The 18,574-nt window shown below is 36.7% G+C and overlaps 2 protein-coding genes across 2 annotated transcripts; one reads left to right on the top strand and one right to left on the bottom strand.

Annotated features, from left to right (window-relative positions):
- Positions 1-1,722: 1,722 nt before the first annotated feature.
- On the top strand, positions 1,723-4,956 carry LOC143341200 (uncharacterized). Its single transcript, XM_076763933.1, has 3 exons — positions 1,723-1,986; positions 3,230-3,586; positions 3,775-4,956. The coding sequence occupies exons 1-3, from the start codon at positions 1,781-1,783 to the stop codon at positions 4,145-4,147; spliced, it is 936 nt and encodes a 311-aa protein (XP_076620048.1). The 5' UTR covers positions 1,723-1,780; the 3' UTR covers positions 4,148-4,956.
- A 631-nt stretch (positions 4,957-5,587) lies between these two features.
- Positions 5,588-8,424, bottom strand: LOC143341360 (putative RNA-binding protein 46). Its single transcript, XM_076764246.1, has 5 exons — positions 7,717-8,424; positions 7,157-7,331; positions 6,767-7,086; positions 6,559-6,688; positions 5,588-5,688 (listed from the first exon to the last, which is right to left on the bottom strand). The coding sequence occupies exons 1-5, from the start codon at positions 8,422-8,424 to the stop codon at positions 5,588-5,590; spliced, it is 1,434 nt and encodes a 477-aa protein (XP_076620361.1).
- Between the last annotated feature and the right edge of the window lie 10,150 nt (positions 8,425-18,574).

Raw genomic sequence — 18,574 nt, 5'->3', positions numbered from 1 at the left:
GTAATCCCATCGAATGTTGTATCCTTAACGCATGTGATATCGAGAGCACAGGTCGATGTTACATTCTGTGGTGTAAATAATGAACGGTTTTTATGACAATAAATGTAGCTGTATACGACAAATCGGTAGCATAATTATCAATCTTCAAAAAAAAAAAAAACTCTTGGTACACCATCGCCCGAAATCCGGGAAGCGTGCGTTTCGCTTCGGTCGACGTTCGTTTCTAATGATCTTGTATTATCGTTGAACAGATGTACAGTTATTTTCGGACAAATAATACTGCGTGTATTTGGCGACGCGTGGATGTCGAGGAACATTTGGAGAGAGAAAGTCGATTTGTTAATTTCGTTCGTCACCGCGAACACGTTGCCAGGAATGAGTGAGATCGGGCGAACAAAGGTCCATTTTACGCGCCCGATCATCGTGGTCCGTGAACGATCTTGATAGCACACGTAAATGTATTATTTATCGATGTTAATATCCGAGTTGTGTATTCATGTATATATGTACGACAATAAACGTTGTTTTTACCATACGCGTCTGCAATTCTTCTCTTTTGGAGAATGTTCGACGAAGTAAAATAAATGGATACAAAAATACAGTCTCGGATAGTACCTTGTTTAAAATCGGTAAGATCCCCTCCTCTGCATGGATTTGCTTTCACACGCATCGTTCTCGCGATCGAGATTACTAAACTAAGAGGATAGGAGGCATCAAAGTTCCTTCGATCTCCTCGTTTAGTTTTGCCAAGCAATTATTTCATCACAGAAAATGAAGCAAACTCGGGGGAGACGCGACACGTACCGTGCAGCAGACCCTGAGGCCAGTTCCGTTTCCTTTTAGCGAGTTCGATTGAAGAGAAAGACGTTCAACACAGGGTCCTCACCTTTCCTCGCGTGTTAATGTAATATTTTATTCATTCTTATAATTCACGTACTATCTATTTCTTTTATTTTATTAATTACTTGATTTACCCATTTACCCTGTCCTGAGTTGGATCCATTGGCTTCCGGCGGAATGCTGGAAGAAATGGGGGGACCCTTTTCCTGAACAATCAAACTCACTATGAGGAACGTGACTGGCCCTAGGGTCTGCCACACGGTCCGTGTCGCGTTCATCCCAATTTTGCCCCATTTTCTCGAATACGATAGTTTGGCAGAACTAAACGTTTAGTAATCGCGATCGTGAGAATTTCTGTAAAAGGAAATCCATGGAACTTGGATTCCATCTATCTCTCTGTGGGTCTCAATCCTACATTACTTTTTCTCTCTAAATATCTTTTCATAATTTATATCATGCGAAAGCATATAGGGTATAATATATGGTAGAATATGTGGTAGAAATAAAATAGGATTATGATGTAAAACATGTAAAGTCAGGTAAAATATTAGACATAAAAATTAGAAGGTGTATAAAATTCGTATAAATAGCGTGGATGTTCGAATTTATTGCCACGCGAGAGGAAACGATGAAGGAATAAGCGCTACAATTTTTTTCCAACCACTACCGATAGAATATCGCGATGCTATTCAGTTATCAAGTTAATTAATAGCGGGAGTTACAATAGAAATATAGTAAAAAGAAAAAAAAAACGATCCACGATGTCGGCTTCCTTTAATTTGACTGCGTCATACCATTTCTTTATCGAAAGAGGAAATTATAACGCGAAACGAAGGATACGCCGCCCACGCGATTCGGTTTAGTATCATACGAGGCATCGAGAACGTTCAGTTAATTAAATGCTCGCGCTCCAGGCTCTGGCTTTTGTCTCTCGCGTATCATGGAGCGTCTATTAATTTTTATTATTTTTAATTTATTGGCAAACGCCGCGACAGATTCGACGAATTGCAAAATTGTTAACAGAAAACGAGACGATACCGTGACGCTTACGTGTACCGAACTGACGAATTTGAAACCGTTGGAGAAAACGAAGAGCAACATTACGGATATTAAAATATCTGATTCGAACATACCAAATATACAAAGGTAAGGGAATAGAAATATCTATTAACGTATAAACGCCGAGCGAAACCACCATTTTTGTTTAAAACGTTTCTATAAAATCTATTGAAAAAGATTTATACAGGGTGTTCAGCCACCCCTGGGAAAAAATTGTAATGGGGGATTCTAGAGGCAAAAGTAAGACGAAAATCAAGAATACCAATTTGTTGATTAAGGCTTCGTTAAACAGTTATTAATGTTTAAAGTTCCGACCGTACTGAATTTTTTTCTCGAAACTGAGTAGGATTTCGGAGGTATGTCTGTTGACCAAAAATGCTTGCAATTGACCCCTGCAACTAAAAATAATTTTTCCAAGACGATTCGAAAGTCTTTTTTTTCACCCAAAACTTTCAACACCTTCTCGAATTTTTGTTTCGAAAGTGGGTAGGATTTCGAGGGTATGTCTATTCACCAAAAATGATTGTAATTGACCCTTGCAGCCAAAAATATTTTTTTTAGAACGATTTGAAATTTTTTTTTTTCGTCGAAAAATTTATGCACCTACCCCCTGTCGATTTTTCTTAAAAATGCCTTTTTCATTTTTAGTAATTTTGTTTGACGCCCTACAGAAAAGTTGTCTAATACTTTTTTGTAGGTACCCATAAGCTCTACTTCGGAAAAAAGTTTCATTGAAATATATTCACAATTGTAGGAGTTATGGCTGTTTGAAAATTGGACCATTTTTATGAGGTTTTTCTCATTTTGCGGGGTCAAGGACCAACTTTTCGTATATTTTTGCGATTTGTACATATTCTCCATCAAAATACGCGTAGTTTGCTTTTTTAAACATTAAAATCGTCCAATCTGTTCAGAAGTTATGACGTTTTAAAGATTCGCATGAAAATTCGGGCATACATTTCTGGCCAGAAATTATATTTTCGGTAAGGAATTTTTTTCTCGAAACTGAGTAGGATTTCGGGGGTATGTCTGTTGACCAAAAATGCTTGCAATTGACCCCCGCAACCGAAAATAATTTTTCCAGAACGATTTGAAATTTTTGAATTTAATTTCTAATAACTTTTTAACGAAGCTTCCATCAACAAATTGGTATTCTTGATTTTCGTCTAATTTTGGTCTCTAGAATCCCCCATTAAAATTTTTCCCAGGGGTGGCCAAGCACCCTGTATATTTTTTTAATTTAATAGTGTCGGTACCAAGGCGTTTAACGCGTTAAGAGGTAAATAATAATAGAGAATCGATGTCTAAATACGTTCGTGTTTGTTTGCAGACACGCGTTCGCGAAATTCGGCGCAATCCTTGTTAATTTGGATTTACACGAATCAGGTATAGAAACCATAGAATCGTTGGCATTCGTGGGCCTCCTAAAGCTCGAGAAGCTCATACTATGGGGCAATAAATTGAGAATAGTGCCGAGAGACTGGTTCATGTACACGCCAAACTTGAGAACCCTCGACTTGTCGTTCAATTTTATCGAAGTAATCGACTACGCTGTCTTTCAGTTGCTTCCCAATTTGGAAAACCTCTACTTCGATTACAACCAAATTAAATTTATCGATTACAGTATGTTCGCATATCTCAACAACCTTAAAAATGTGAAGTTCGAGAAGAATCCGTTGAACTGGGGGTGAGTGAGTGGAACGTCTCCTTTTTCCAATAATTTTAAACGAATCGCAGAGAAACGAGAGAAAGAGTCGTCTTTCCTTTATCGTCTCTGCCGAGGAACTCTACTATAATAAAATGTTCACCTATTGTAAAACCAACTACTCGTTTTTCACTATAATTAAATAACTTTTTTTTTTTATCATTGCACAGATACCGTGCTCATTTGACGTATCAATTAGAAAATCAGCACGTCAAGTACACCGAACAGTGGGAAGACTGGGGTTGGATGAATGTTATTATCAAAGAGTGCACGCAAAGCGGATACGGGGAAATACCGAAAGATACAGTCCTCGATTGTTTGGTTGCAAAATTACTCGATTATACGCACGAAATATTTTCCATAGAAATGGGCCAAACAATTAGTGGGTGTACGGCCGAAACAACACAACTTATCCGCTGTATGAGACCCAATAATCGTACCGACAATACTGATAACGAAACTGTACGAAAAATACTCGAGGATTACACCGCTGTTTTACTACCAATGTCTAGATCACGAGGTCGATTTTCGAGTAATTATTAACAAGCTGTAAAATGACTTTGTCCATTTAAAAAAAAAAACAATTTAAATAATATTCATCTTTTAACATTGAAATAAACTGAAGTTTGGTGCGAGTAAAGAAAGTAAATTGGCTAATTGCAGAATTTAACCCCAATAAAATTCCAAATCAGAATTTAAACAAATTTGAATAAAATTGATTACTGTTTATAGCGTCCCCTTACACTTTATAACGCAATTAGTTTATTAATTTACTTGCAGCTATATTGGTATTGAAACTAGTTTACAATTTCAAGCTCTTCCAAGGAAATGTCTCTCGTATAAGATGGTAAAATATTTATTTTAAACTATGAAATAGTTTAAAACGGAGCTTAATGTGATTTATTATAAAGAATAAATGCAGATGTCAACCGGTTGTGACGATATGCAGATTGGATGGTCCAAATTTGGAAATACGGATATCCTATTCAGAAACAATTGGATATCTAAAGCAACGGCTTGCTAAAGTTTTGTACGAAAGACATAGAAAATGGAAACCAGAGAGAATGAGGCTTTGGATTCAAGGTTATTATTTAGAAAACGATCGTACTCTTTCGGATTACAACCTAACCCCCGACGATCGAATAATGTTACTTCTTGACGATAGCTTTTCATTATACAACTAAACAAATTCAATGAATTGAACTAATGTTTCAATATGATCATTTATTTCGATGTTGTTGTAAATTACAATTTTATAAAGTAATCGTACAAAACTAAACGTGGTACGTTTGCGTATTGTAAGTTCAAATACGCCTTTAAACATAAAAAAATAAAATGGTATTTAATTCCTACGTCGTGTTCCACATTCAGTTAACAATAATTAAAAATTATATTGATTAGATTTCAATCGAATCTTTAAGCAACTCACAAATAACCAATTTATAATATATATATATATAGTTCAAACAATAGTAATATTATTACAATATTGAAATAGATAATTTAATATTTTAGGTATATAATGTTAACGTAGAGAACCTGCGATTGCCAGATTTTCTGAATTAGCATACAGTTCATTTTTTCCAAGCTTCAGTATTAAAAGTCACGCCTGCTCTAAGCTTTATTTTTTTACAAATATCATAGTGGAAAATCTCTTTCATCGAGTAGAAATAGTCGCACGATATTCTGCAATGTGTATTTTCTACGATTATTAAAAACGTGCTCCTTATTTATAAAATAATTAAATCAAAATCGAATCGTTTCCTCGAACATCTTTCAGAAACTGAATTAAGACTCAATTCGACGTATAAAAATATTTGTTTACAATGAATTTTAATTTAACGTTACAGATTTAAACGTAATCGTACATTTAAATTCGAGTTTCTAAAATTTTCTCGATCTTCACTATCATGCTTTCGGATCTCTACGTTATAAATAATATGTATGATCTTTGCAAGGTTGAGTAATGAATTATTTGAGAATCTAGTAAGAGTTCGTTTTATTAGCCCAGCGAAGTTCCGATCCAATTGCTGGATGATTGCCTAACTTCTGGTTCATGTAAACGAGCTCATTTTGTTGCATCACTGAAAACAAAGAAAGGAAACACCAACATATTTACTTACCATTATTTGCATTTTACGAATCTTTATAGAATCTTTTTCGAAATATGTCCCGAGATTTTTCCGCCAAACTACGAGAATTTAATTTAGAATTAAGTTTTTTATCATATAAAAAAAAAATTATGAACCATATTCCATTTCGTAAATCCAAGTTTCAATAATTCTATTTTAGTTCTTTTATTTTTATATTAAAGTAACCCATACATAAAAATCGAATGGCAAAATGCTATTTCTCTTTTTCGCTTGTAGGTTAAGTTCACACAGTTCGACGGAAAATTCGCGGGACGCCCTGCATAAATTAAGATTGCCTTGAAATGTTGTTGATACGTTGTTAGTAGTAACAACCATAAAAATACACGAGACGATTACATACAAATATTCCTGTAGCCTCTTGAAATATGAATTTTTAATTTCTTGCTACTATAATTGGATTCATTTGAAATTTTAAATATCATCCAGAAAACGACGCGCCAGATGAAAATACCTCCTTAAGCGGCCAATTAAAATTAATCCAATTATAGTAGTAATATGTATATTTGCAGAATTATTTGTAATTACATCGTACGTCATGGGATTGAACAGAAACAACGTAGATATTCGAGAGCAACGAATGTTAAAACGAACAAGCATTCTGCAATTTAAGAAAAGGATTGATTCCGTGAATACGGGCTGCGTTGAACGCGTCAAAACAAGCCTCGGGGTATCAAATTACTTGTTTACATGGCTACCCTTCACGGCACGAGGCTCTAGCGAAAATAATCGTTCGAGATTGTCGTTGCTATGGGGAAATTCCACGGAAGCTCATATAAATTCAGTAAAAAAGAAAGTACTTACTAAAATTATGAAATCTAGTGGAAATAAAATGATATATCTGCGAACAGGCTTCGACGATCGCATTTTGTTTCGTGGGCATCAAATCTCCGTGATACTCGCAAAGAAATTTCTCATCTTTGAGAATAGTTATCTAGGAAAACATAGTAAATCGATGGTCGATAACTTCGAACAACGAATATCGGATTAAGAAAATAGAATAATGTCTTACTTTGCACGTAAACATGCCTTCGATATATGCGCAGTTGAAAACGCACGACGCGTTGAACTTCTTTTCAATAAACTTTTGCAAAGTGATCATATGTTCCGAGGATACATCTTTTATAAAGTTATCGTTTACATCCACCGTGCAAGGTGGGCTGTTCAATTTTTTCGTCAAAGAATGCTTGCCATGATTTCGTTCGCATTTACCGGAATACGACTTTGCCACCGCCTCGTTGATGCATCGTTGTCTTTCCAAAATTTTAGTCGCTCCGATTGGTTTTGCCCAACGTATTTCCCAACCTTCGGTCTCAGCGACGCCATTCGGTTCTAATTTTTTCAATTCTTTTAGCGACACACGCACGACAGACAATAAAACGAAAATAGCAGATATACGTACGTGTCATAATGTTCATTACGGTCTGAGCTGTTCGACGATTTTCGTAATGGATGAACGCAAAGTGATTAATTTTTTTTAACTTCAATACCGGGATTTTTGTGGTCTTCTGAAATATCTCTCGAATTTTCTGTTGCGGCGTGTCTATACACAGATTTCGCACGAAGAGAGCAGTAACCTGAGACCATTGAATATCAAGTATAATCAATTTCTGTAGTACAACAGATTTAACCACGAATAGAAAATATTCAACGTTTAAAATTGGAGATTACTCTGATGATTTTTTTGTTTTAGCAAAAACTTATTTTTTTTGTAAAATTTAACAAATTGATATTTTTATAGTACACCGACGCTTTAAAGAATAATTCTATCCGGTCGACATAAAACTTTAATTGCGTTATTAAAGAAGCCTTAGAAACAACCAGTATCTACTAAAAATGAATAAATAAATAAATAATCGAAAGCATGCAGAAAAACGAGAAATATTACAACAAAACAGAAGCGCGGTCCGCGGCGGACGATTTTCCAAGCGAATGGTCGTAGCGAGCGTGTTAAAATCTTACCGTTTCCATAATTTCCTCGTCAATGGGATCCCCGGGCTCAGGATCGGCCCAATCGACTGCAATTTCGTGCTCCCATAACATAACTTTCCCAGGTATTAATTTCCTTCTTGCCATCGCGGCGGCTCTGTGATCCTTAAACTCGACGAAGATGAAACCTCGATTCTGCGCTTTATTGTGGCCACTTGGGTACAAATAAATATCGATGATCCCGTCGAGGATTTTGTTCAGTTCCTCCAAGAATTCTTCTTTGCTTTTGTCCTTCGGCACTCCGCCGAAAAACAGCCGGCAATTATCGACCGATTTCACGACACCGATATGATGGCCAGGTCTGATCTCGTAACCGTTGAGTTTCGTGCACGCCATTCTAGCGATCTTCGAACTCTCGAACAATGCGAACGCGTAACCGCGGGTAGATCCGGAAAAGTCAAGCATTAATCGCAGTTCGATCAAACGACCGACCGACTGGAGAATCGGCATCAATTCATCTTCGTAACAATCGCGCGGCAAACGTCCGAGAAAAATCTCGGCGCCTTTTATGCGTTGTTTCTCCCCACGAGCGATCTCCGGTGCAGTTAAACGACGTTGACCATTCTCTTGAACAAGCTCGTACTGTGTTTTTTGCAACATGTCTAATAATCGTAAAGTCAATTGACACTCCGCCGTGTTACCGTTGTCCAATCTGGACATTACTTTCTTCGTTACATTCATAATGGCTAAAAGACGTTCGAACTCCGTGGAAACGACAAACGGACTGACGAGCAGCAACTGATCCACAAGTTCTTTTCTTCTTTATTCCCTTCTTTCTCCGTTCACCCTTAGCATAACCGAGCAAAATTCGTCGAAACGAACCCAACACCACGAATGGACCAAACGAGACGTATCGAGTGTCACTCGACACTCCTCGAGCAATTGTATATATTTGTGTGTCGAATAAACACTTAACAAGATGAACATGTGTGTACTATATCTAATTTCATACTATTTTAAAAATATCACAAGCTTTTGTACTTTGTCCAACGGGACCAGATAACAAACGAAAGCAAATACCAAAATTAACAATATATAAAGACGCCACTATCTACTGTCTTATTAAACAACGCATACACTATTAATCTTGTGTAACAGATATCTGTTACATTATTAAAGAAAAATATATTCTGTAATGTATTTTTACGGATACATTATTTTATGAGAGGAATTAATATTATCAAATGTAAATGGATTTGTTGCAGATACAAGATAAAATTGTATTACAATATATTGAAATCCATCTATGTTTATTACACGATTTCTTAACATTTTATGGAAAACAAGCAGCATGATATTTAGCATTTTTTACTTTTTGTATACATATACTTTTGGTATTGTGATATAAATCTGGTCTTTGGTATAATATGTGAAAATTATATTGTTATTTTTCTTGTTTATAATAAAATTTTATGTACATTAAAGTATGTCGATGGTAACAATTAAAGATACTTTTTTCTATATTATTACGTATGATGCAGCAATAGATGGCAGCACTATGCAGATTGGAGATTCCGTTCGACTGTTAGTAAATTTTTAAAAAAGATTTCAGCACAGACGAGGTATACGAATAGACTTTTCACCACAGACAAGGTATACGAGTAGACCTTTCACCTAATGTATTTTTTTGGCCCGTTTCTCTGGGGCTCTAGAACCCCATTACCATTTCCGTGCCACTCGCAACGTTACCAACAGATTTAGAAATGAACACAAGAGGAAGTGAGACAGAAAATTAAATTACAGAAATTTTATTATTTTTTAACGGAATTAAAGCTGTACGGTTCATAATTGGACATTAATCGATTAATTTCATTGAAGTAATTAATCGATTAAGATTATTTAAAAATTTCAAGATTATTAAAATAGCTAAGGATGTATCTCAATGATACGTATACCGCAGCTCACATGTATTTACGCATGGACAGCTTCGAGAATTCAAGAAAGAAGGCGAATGGGAGTCTTTCTTTCTTGCTTTCGAAACCTATCGTTAGTGGGATGAACGCTATCGCTGTACCACGAGTGTCTTATAACATAAGATACTCTCCTCCAAAGTGGAACAAAATGTTAAAAAGACCATGCATCAAATTATAAGGGGATCCTTGTAAGAAGGCTTTAATCTTCGTAATGCTTTTAATGGGTCGATTAATGGCTAGCTTATGGTCACTGGTGGTCAACAGTGAGGTTGACATTAAGGTCAGCGGTCCAGTGAAGATCCAGAAAGGGTCAAGAGATGGGACCAATTGAAATAGTATTGTTCTCTAGACCAAGCGGTTCTTAACTCTTCACATTGACATTGTCTCCCCACTCTTCAACTTCCCCACTGGAAGGCTACCGCTGGACAAAAATTCTTCAGTTCCCCTGGAGCATCGGGTCTCGCGGGCCGAAGTCAGGCCATTCGTGGAGCGGTGACCACTGGGGGGACCAGGAGTGATCAGGACTGACCAGGACTGACCACTACTGACCAGTGCTGACCAGTGGAAATCCGACGACTGACCACTACTGACCAGTGCCGGACCGTGATGAACACTGGTAAGAACTATTTAAAATTGCTCCCCCCACTTCTATTTTGTCGTTTAATACCAATTCAACGTTATGGAACTGTCTAACACTTTTGCTAAATTACGACTCGTTTCTTATGTTACAGCTGGACCTCTGGTACTGCTTCCTTGGTAATGGTAACTAATGCTCAACAAGTAGTAAGCCCACTTTACTTATTTATATTATTATCACAAAACTGACCAGTTTATTTTATTTGTTTGGTCATAATTCGGTGTTGTTTTACTGTCCGGTTTTATTTGGTTATTATGTTTTCCTCCTCTAATTCTACTTCTGACTTATTTTTTGGATTGACATAATTGTGTTGGATCATGTACCATTTTTGTTTCCATATTATTTTATGTATTTTGTTTGTATATTATTTTATGAATTTCGATGTCACTGATTAGAATAAGATTTTTATTCTTATTCTACTTCGCTAAGATATTTTGTTTGATTCTTGGGTATTTCCATTCTTTGATTTCATCGTTGGATTTTCAATTCTGCGTTGGATTTTCAATCTTTGTTTCTGTTCATCTTTGAAGTTTGTATGGTTCTTCGGTCAATTTTTGTAATCAGTCACAATTTTACTTCGCCTTTATACTCTCGTTACGCAAGTATAGGTAGAATACTTTGTTCGTAACATGTGTAAATTTTGTACATTTCCTTAGGTAGTTCTAGCATCGAGAATCTTATAGATTCTCACTTTTAGGTACATCAGCATGACTAATTGTTCCATCGCTTCGTCTAGTTTGCATGGTGTTTATTAAATTTTCTTTCGTATATCATTAATATGAGTATCAATTTTAGTTTCAGATTATTCGCAGGGACATCGAGGGAGTACGCCACATCCGCCGAGGGACATTTAATTCTAAGTTGGTTAGATTTAAGCTTCGTCGCGAATCTTAAAATTAACGTCAAAGATTTCTTTATTATATGTATCTCCGCGTCTGTACCAAGCAATTATTCAATAAGTAGCTTCTCGTTCTCTCGTTCCCTCGTTCCTAGCTTCGGTCACCGCTGTTTCATCAATTGAAACATGTGATCGGCCGTGTATCTGGTCCGAAAGATCTAATCGCCTTCCCTTGGTAAGCTTGATTGAGGGAAAACGGCACTTCGCTGGAAGGTGTGGAGTTTCCGTATTCTGCGGAAACGCATACCTTCCAGCGGAAGTCGACCCTGTCTCAGGTACTCTCTCTTTGTCAGACAGCCTAAGTCGGGTCCTTCGGGCTCCCGGCGGGTTGCGTTGGAGAAATGGAGACCTCGATTCGGGGTTGCAGTTCTCTGTTTTCTTGTTGAGATCGAGTTAGCAAGGGCAGTAGGTTCGATCCTCGGATCCGCTGCACGGTACAGCATCGCGTCGCGTATCCCACGATTTAGCTTCATCCCTCTTTTTAACCACATAATTGCTTGGTACAAGCAACTTTGTTTCCTTCTATCGTCCGAATTTTAGCTTCAACTTGACTAGACTTGAGCTTCGACATTAATTTTAAGTCTCTAGTGTATCTGCGTATGCCAAGTAATTATTTAACAAGTAGCTTCTCTCGACTCGTTCTCTCGTTTCTTGCTTCGGTCACCGCTGTTTCGTCGAACGAAACATGTGATCGGCCGTCCAGTTTGTCCGAAAGATCTAGTCGCCTGCCAATGATAGATCGATTTCTAGAAATAGAAATCAATCTACCAAGGGTAGTGTCGATTCGATCCGAAGATCTGCTGCACGGTTCAGCATCGCGTCGCGTCGCGTCTCCCACAATTTAGCTTCGTCCCTCTTTTAAACAAAATAATTACTTGGCATAGCTAATCTAGTTTCTAAGGATGTAAAAGGGAGATCGATGGAACCTGGATTCCATCTATCTCCCTTCGGGTCTCCACTCGCAGCAACCTCCACGTGGTGAGACCTGGTAATCGGTGTCACCCACGATAGAAAAGTTATTCTTCGTGGGTGACACCGAGCTAATGGCTGCGAATTTAGAATTGTTTCTTGATATAATAAACGAATTTAGATTTATAGTTAAGCAAGTGTTTGGTTAACCATTATATTAGGTAGGTTATTTTTATTTGAAGACAAATTCTTTTGAAAATTCTTTCAACTCTCTTCGTTGGTTGTGCATCTTTCATTGGTTGCACTTTCGTTTGTTTCTTCGTCGACCAACGATCGTTGGTCACAGAAGATCTTTATCACAGACCAGGTATACGAGTAGACTTTTTACCTTATGGACTTTCGTGGCCCAATCTGTCTGCCATACCGACCTGAAAATTCGGAGGTGATTTTAGCGGCCTCTTCTCATGGATGGTGGAAACTCATTGAATTAGTGTGATAGGCAAACAGGCTAGTTGTGTGTAAATGCATATGAGTTGAGAAGTACAAATTATTCGCGATTCTTTGACTAGTTAAAGTTGTAAATAATTTGCATGTAATCGTCGAAGTGAATAATGTTAACAAATTCAAGAATCCTGTCATCTGCTATTATAAATCGACAAAAGTGTGAGTTATATTTAATTTGTACGTTATATGTATCGCCATCCATCAATATGATTCTAAAGTCAAGGTATTATACGTTGTTCTGGTAAGTAACCGAGAAATTTTGTCCTTTTTCCTACCAAGTTGTGAATTCTATCCTCGTCCTTCGTTCATTTGTTTGTATTCGTGGTTTCTATCCGAGGCATTCCTCGGATTCGTAATACAAGCTTCGCGAGACATCGGCCCTTCCCCCACCCCGCCCCCCAATTCGCGAGCGTTACCGAGGTGTCGCCATTTGTACTCTGACGATTAACGTGGTAAGACGCGTCAAGACGTACCGGTGTTTCGCGACCGAGGTGCGTAATTCTAACCTATTCATATTTCGTCATTATTACAACTCGCGTTTTAATTACGATCTCTTGTCATACGGTTTCCATTTATTACTTAATTACAATAAACGTTTATGTACTTTAATGGATCTTTATTTCGTTTCTGTTACAGTCTCTTATTGGAATTCGAAATCAAGGAATTCCCTTTCGAAATACAAGACATGTCGGCGTATCGCGACCAACGAAGTACGTATTTCTAACCTTTTGATATATTGCCTCATTATTATCAATTATTGTTTAATTATGATTTGATTTGTATTTTATTTCTGTTGCAGTCTCTGATTGAAATCCGACGCCATGGGAACTTTCATTGGCGCGTAAACGACACCATACAGATGGCAGGCAACTCGACAAATTTTGGAGGGAATATTGGTAACGTTTAAACAACTATAACAAAAATTAATGGGTATATTAATATTTATATATTTTTATTTCTTTATTAAATCATTCGTTGCAAGCATGATTATAATTCTCTAATCGGTCATTGTTAAGATAAAATACGAAAATCGTTAACAAACTTTTTATCCACTTCGATACATATCGAAGTATACAGAAATGGCGTCGGTAGATATCAACGATAAATTGGAATAATTTATATTTAACTGTATTCTGATCGCGATTGAATATTTCCGAGCGTTATTTATTTAATTGATTGTTTATATTCCTTTCTTTATGAATTGTTGTAATTGCAATTTCCATATATATTTCGATACAAGTTTCAGTAAACTTAGTAACTGCGTAGTTGGAATATGCTATTCAAGCATAAATAACCAACAAATTTTAATTCTTGCAAATTTCGGAATATTTATAAAAATTACGGGATATCCTAACATTCGATAAAGTAAACATGATCATGCTTACAACTCTAATTATGAAATTTGGTGATATAATATTTATAAGTTGTAGATAATATTTTATCGTCGAAATTCTCATTGATTGAGAATATTTCGCCTTCGTGGCATTAACCTTTTACGTGACAAACTGTGTAAACAGCAGTACTATGTAAAGCAGTGTTTCTGTTGTCGAACTCTAGTAAGGAAATGAAAAGAGAAAACTGATAGGAAAAGCACACGTGTGCTTGTTGTATTTCTTGTCTCCTGTCCCTTTCTTTCCAGGTTTTTCTTTCCAGGAAATTTGTTGGCCGCGCGCAATGCGGCCGGTAGATTCAGTGCTTGTGCGTAGCAACAAGTTTGTTTCTCGGGGCAAAGTGACCCCAAGTACGTTGTCGTTTTCGGTGTTAGGCAAACGCGATAATAGAATCAGTGTTTCTTACGCAGTTTTAAATTACTTCCAGAGCATCGTGGCTCTCCTTGTTTTTTGAATCGCGATAATAGAATCATTTGTTCGCCGATTTCAATCTTCGGTCGCGGTACTCTAATTTAATATTTTCTAATCAAATTAATTATTTTTTCAATTTGAAATTTAAACTCCTCTTTACCGGAATTAGAGTCAGTGCATCGCCGAAGAGGACTATTGGGCGATGCTCCACGAGCAAACAATGTAAGTATAAATTTATACTTTCAAATGTTTAATTAAAAATCTCTACAGTTTTAAGAATAGATTCTAATTGTTTTTTTTACAGTTTTCTTACAGTCTCTGGACCTCATTCTGGAAACCAGCAGCAGTACCCGGGGGGGTATCGGGCGATGGACCACGAGCGAACAACGTAAGTATAAATTTATACTTTCAAATTTGTTAATTAAAAATCTTTATAATTTTAACAATAAATTCTAATTGTTTTCTTGCATTTTTCTTACAGTATCTGGACCTGATCCTGGACCTGAACCTGAACCTAACCAGCAGGATCATGCTGACTGATGGATGACTTCGAGAACTTCTAATCATCATTAGTGAGTCGCATGTGACTTTTGTTCCTCTGGTCCCCAATCATGTTGTAGGATGAAAGATCCAAATCAACACGGGTGACCAGTTGTATACTTGCTATTTTTGACGAGTTAAGCGACCACGGGTATTTTCAATACCCGTGAGTAGTAACATCAATATATTTTTTAGATCAGGTTTTAGGGTCTTCTTGCACTCGCGTTTCTTAATGCTACAAATAAATATTACACATTATGATTATTATAAAATTTTTACAAATATATATAACACAATTTGTATAAAATATATGAAATATTTTTATTAATTTTATTTATCACATGATCGAGTAGAATATGAATGATAATATGACATTGTACAATAATATTTACAACATTAATATAAATTATTAAATATTGATCGTTCACTTAATTAATACATCATATGATGTATTTAACGTGCAAGAAGGCATTTCGCGACAGGTCGATTTTTTAGTCAAAGTAACATGCATTTTATACGAGTTTCATCTTTTAAAAAATTTACTTTGACGACAGAATCGACCAAGGATAATTGAATATTTTTAATAACAATTTAATGAATTCATTTCAATTTTTAAAGTAAATTATTTTATCATGAAATCTTAAAGACTTTCATTTAAAATAATTAAATTTCAATTATAATAGTTTTATTGAATAATAGTATTTTTCAATATTAACGTATTTTATTATTGATATATTACATATAAAAAGTCGAGTCATTTTAACTAAAAATTAAATACGAAATACCGTTTAGCTATTAACCAGTTGTTCTAGTCAGGATTTTCAGACTAATTTTTCCGTGTTCGTTACCCAAGTTCGTGCACATGCCCAGGTGCTATTTGCACGAGCGAAGGCAACGAGGCACGATGATTTTATTTATAACAATTCAATGATATATTGACGACTGACATTGGTTAGTGAGTCGTGCGCGACGTACTGTCCACATGTGTGTGTGTGTGTGTGGTTAGGTTGTGGAAGTGCGTCGTTTCAGATATTTTTATAATTGTCATTTACATACAGAATTTTATAACATTAGATTTTTATCAGTAATAATATCGAATTGCAATTTACCATTTATTAGAAAAATTGTTGATCTTAATAGATTTCAATCTTAATATTTTTCAATTCTCTATAATGGTACATACATTTTATCAAAGACTAGATTCCATATATTAAAAGGTTCTATACAAATGTTTATCTATATAATATAAGTACGCAAAGATCACTAGCCTTTGTCAGTCGATTTCAGAAAATGGTACGTACATTTAGAGTATGAATGTAGTGTTATGTCCGGGTGTCGGAGGAACCCCGGGGAGTCCTCTCTAGTTTAGGTCGCACCCGGACATTGAGAATGAGAACCGTGGAGTGATTGTTTGCTTGATTGAGTTTTGCAATTTTTTAAATATAGGGTTAGGTAGGCAGGTAACTTTCTGGTATGTGTGCTAGATTTAAGTAGGTAGGGTCAGGGCAGGACTGTCCACATTAGTAATTCGGGTAGGCGCGTTTTCGCGTGGCAGTTCTGTTCCTGTAGTTACGATTTCGAGGGTAGAAATCTTGCTGATTCAAACAGCGTATGCTGTTTGTTTCGGTTTTAGTTTCGACTTCTCGAATCGCGCGACTCTTAAAGTCGCTCTCTCGCGCTCGCGGTCGCGATTAGGTCCCTTACGAAACGCTCGTCCCCCTCGAGATTCACCACGTATGCTCGACCAACAATTCGTATATTGTTGGAAGACTACGTATTGCACAAAATCTCGAGCCAAGTCTTCAGTAAGTTTCAGGCATCGGCAGGACCGCCGAAGAAAGAAAAGGCTCTCAATGAGCTGAAGAGGCCCTAACAAATTGTTTCAAGAGTGGGCTACAACAAATGGCTTTTCATCTTCATCTTTGGATCAGGATGGAAAGTCATTCCTGTTACTACTTTGTCACTTAACTCGTCTATAGTTGTAGTTAGTTTGTTTTTCTGGCTGGCTCACGTATGCATGTACTTGGTACATGATTGCACCATACGTACCAGCCATCCCTCCCCTGTATTCTGTTGGCTGGTTCACGTATGCATGTATACATGATTGCACCATACATACCAGCCATCAGGGCAACTCGCGGTTTTAATATCCATAGAGTTGCGAATGTGCAATAATCGCGTTTGCTTCTAGAGTTGCGAATTCTTATTTTTCGCGTTGCCTTTTCAGGGTAGTGTTGCGACTAGAAACGATTCGCGATTGTATTTTATGCAAACTTAGGTACTGAACGTTTGCTTAAAAATAGCGTTGCGAATTATTGATAAACGCGATTACTTGTAGAGTTGCGAAATACTATTTTTCGCGTTTGCTTTTCAGGGTAGCGTTGCGAACAATCACGATTCGCGTTGCTTTTTTACTCTTTTATATATATAATGGATGTCAACCGCGTTTGCAATTTTCATACTATAAATTAGTGTTGCGTTCTTGATTAATCGTGCGATTTTTTCTTTAGCGTTGCAATACTTTAAATGCCAAAATTCGACCCCAACTATAGTATTAGAAGTAGTTAGTTTGTGGCTAGTACATGTGAATTTACATGTGCCATCACACCCTGATTTAAGTTAGAGTTGCGAATAATATACAATGTTCGCGTTTGCTCGTAGAGTTGCGAACAAATATTCATCGCGTTGATATGTTAGTGTTGCTTATAAACACGATTCGCGATTGATTTTATGCAAACCTAGGAACCGGGAGTTTGCTTTAAAAATAGCGTTGCGAATTTTTAGTAAACGCGATTGCGAATTAGAGTTGCGAATCACTATTTTTCGCGTTTGCTTTTCAGGGTAGTGTTGCGAATAATTATCATTCGCGGTTGCTTTTGTTGTTACAAGTCGCGTTTGGAATTTTTCTATTATAAATTATTGCGATTGTTGATTTCTCGCGTTGTTGCCCCGTAGTGTTGCGATATTTAAAACGTTTAACTTCATCCCCATATGTGCCACATTATTGTAGTTTGAAGTAGCTTGAAGTAGTTAGTTTATTTTGTGCATGTATGTTTGTAGCTACAACCGAAGGCGCCAGCACCCGACCCAGCATTTATGGGCAACGCGATTTGCATTAGCGTTGCGAAACATAAATATATTTCCATTAAAGATAGAGTTGCGAATATACAATAATCGCGTTTGCTTCTAGAGTTGCGAATTCCTATTTTTCGCGTTTACTTTTCAGGTTAGCGTTGCGAATTCCATACGCGATTGCTTTTATTGTTATTTAAGAATAGCATTGCGAATTAACTGATCGGTTTGCTCTTAGCGTTGCGAATTACTATTTTTCGCGTTTACTTTTCAGGGTAGTGTTGCGAATAATCACCATTCGCGGTTGCTTTTATTGTTATAAATCGCGTTTGGAATTTTTGTATTATAAATTAGCGTTGCGATCTCGACTTGACGCGTTTTTTATTAATTAGAGTTGCGATTCGATGCCCAAAAGCTGGCCAAAACGCTGCCCACTGCACCAGGATCATCGAGAAGCAAGCTGGGATTCTGCAAAGCCTCGAATGGCTCAACGTCATTATTAAAATTAGCGTTGCGCGTGATTGAATATGGGTGCACGCGATTTAATTAATAAAGG

The sequence above is a fragment of the Colletes latitarsis genome, chromosome 4 (genome assembly GCF_051014445.1).
Source record: "Colletes latitarsis isolate SP2378_abdomen chromosome 4, iyColLati1, whole genome shotgun sequence".
Classification (NCBI taxonomy): Eukaryota; Metazoa; Arthropoda; class Insecta; order Hymenoptera; family Colletidae; genus Colletes; species Colletes latitarsis.
This window is presented reverse-complemented; position numbering and strand designations above follow the sequence as displayed.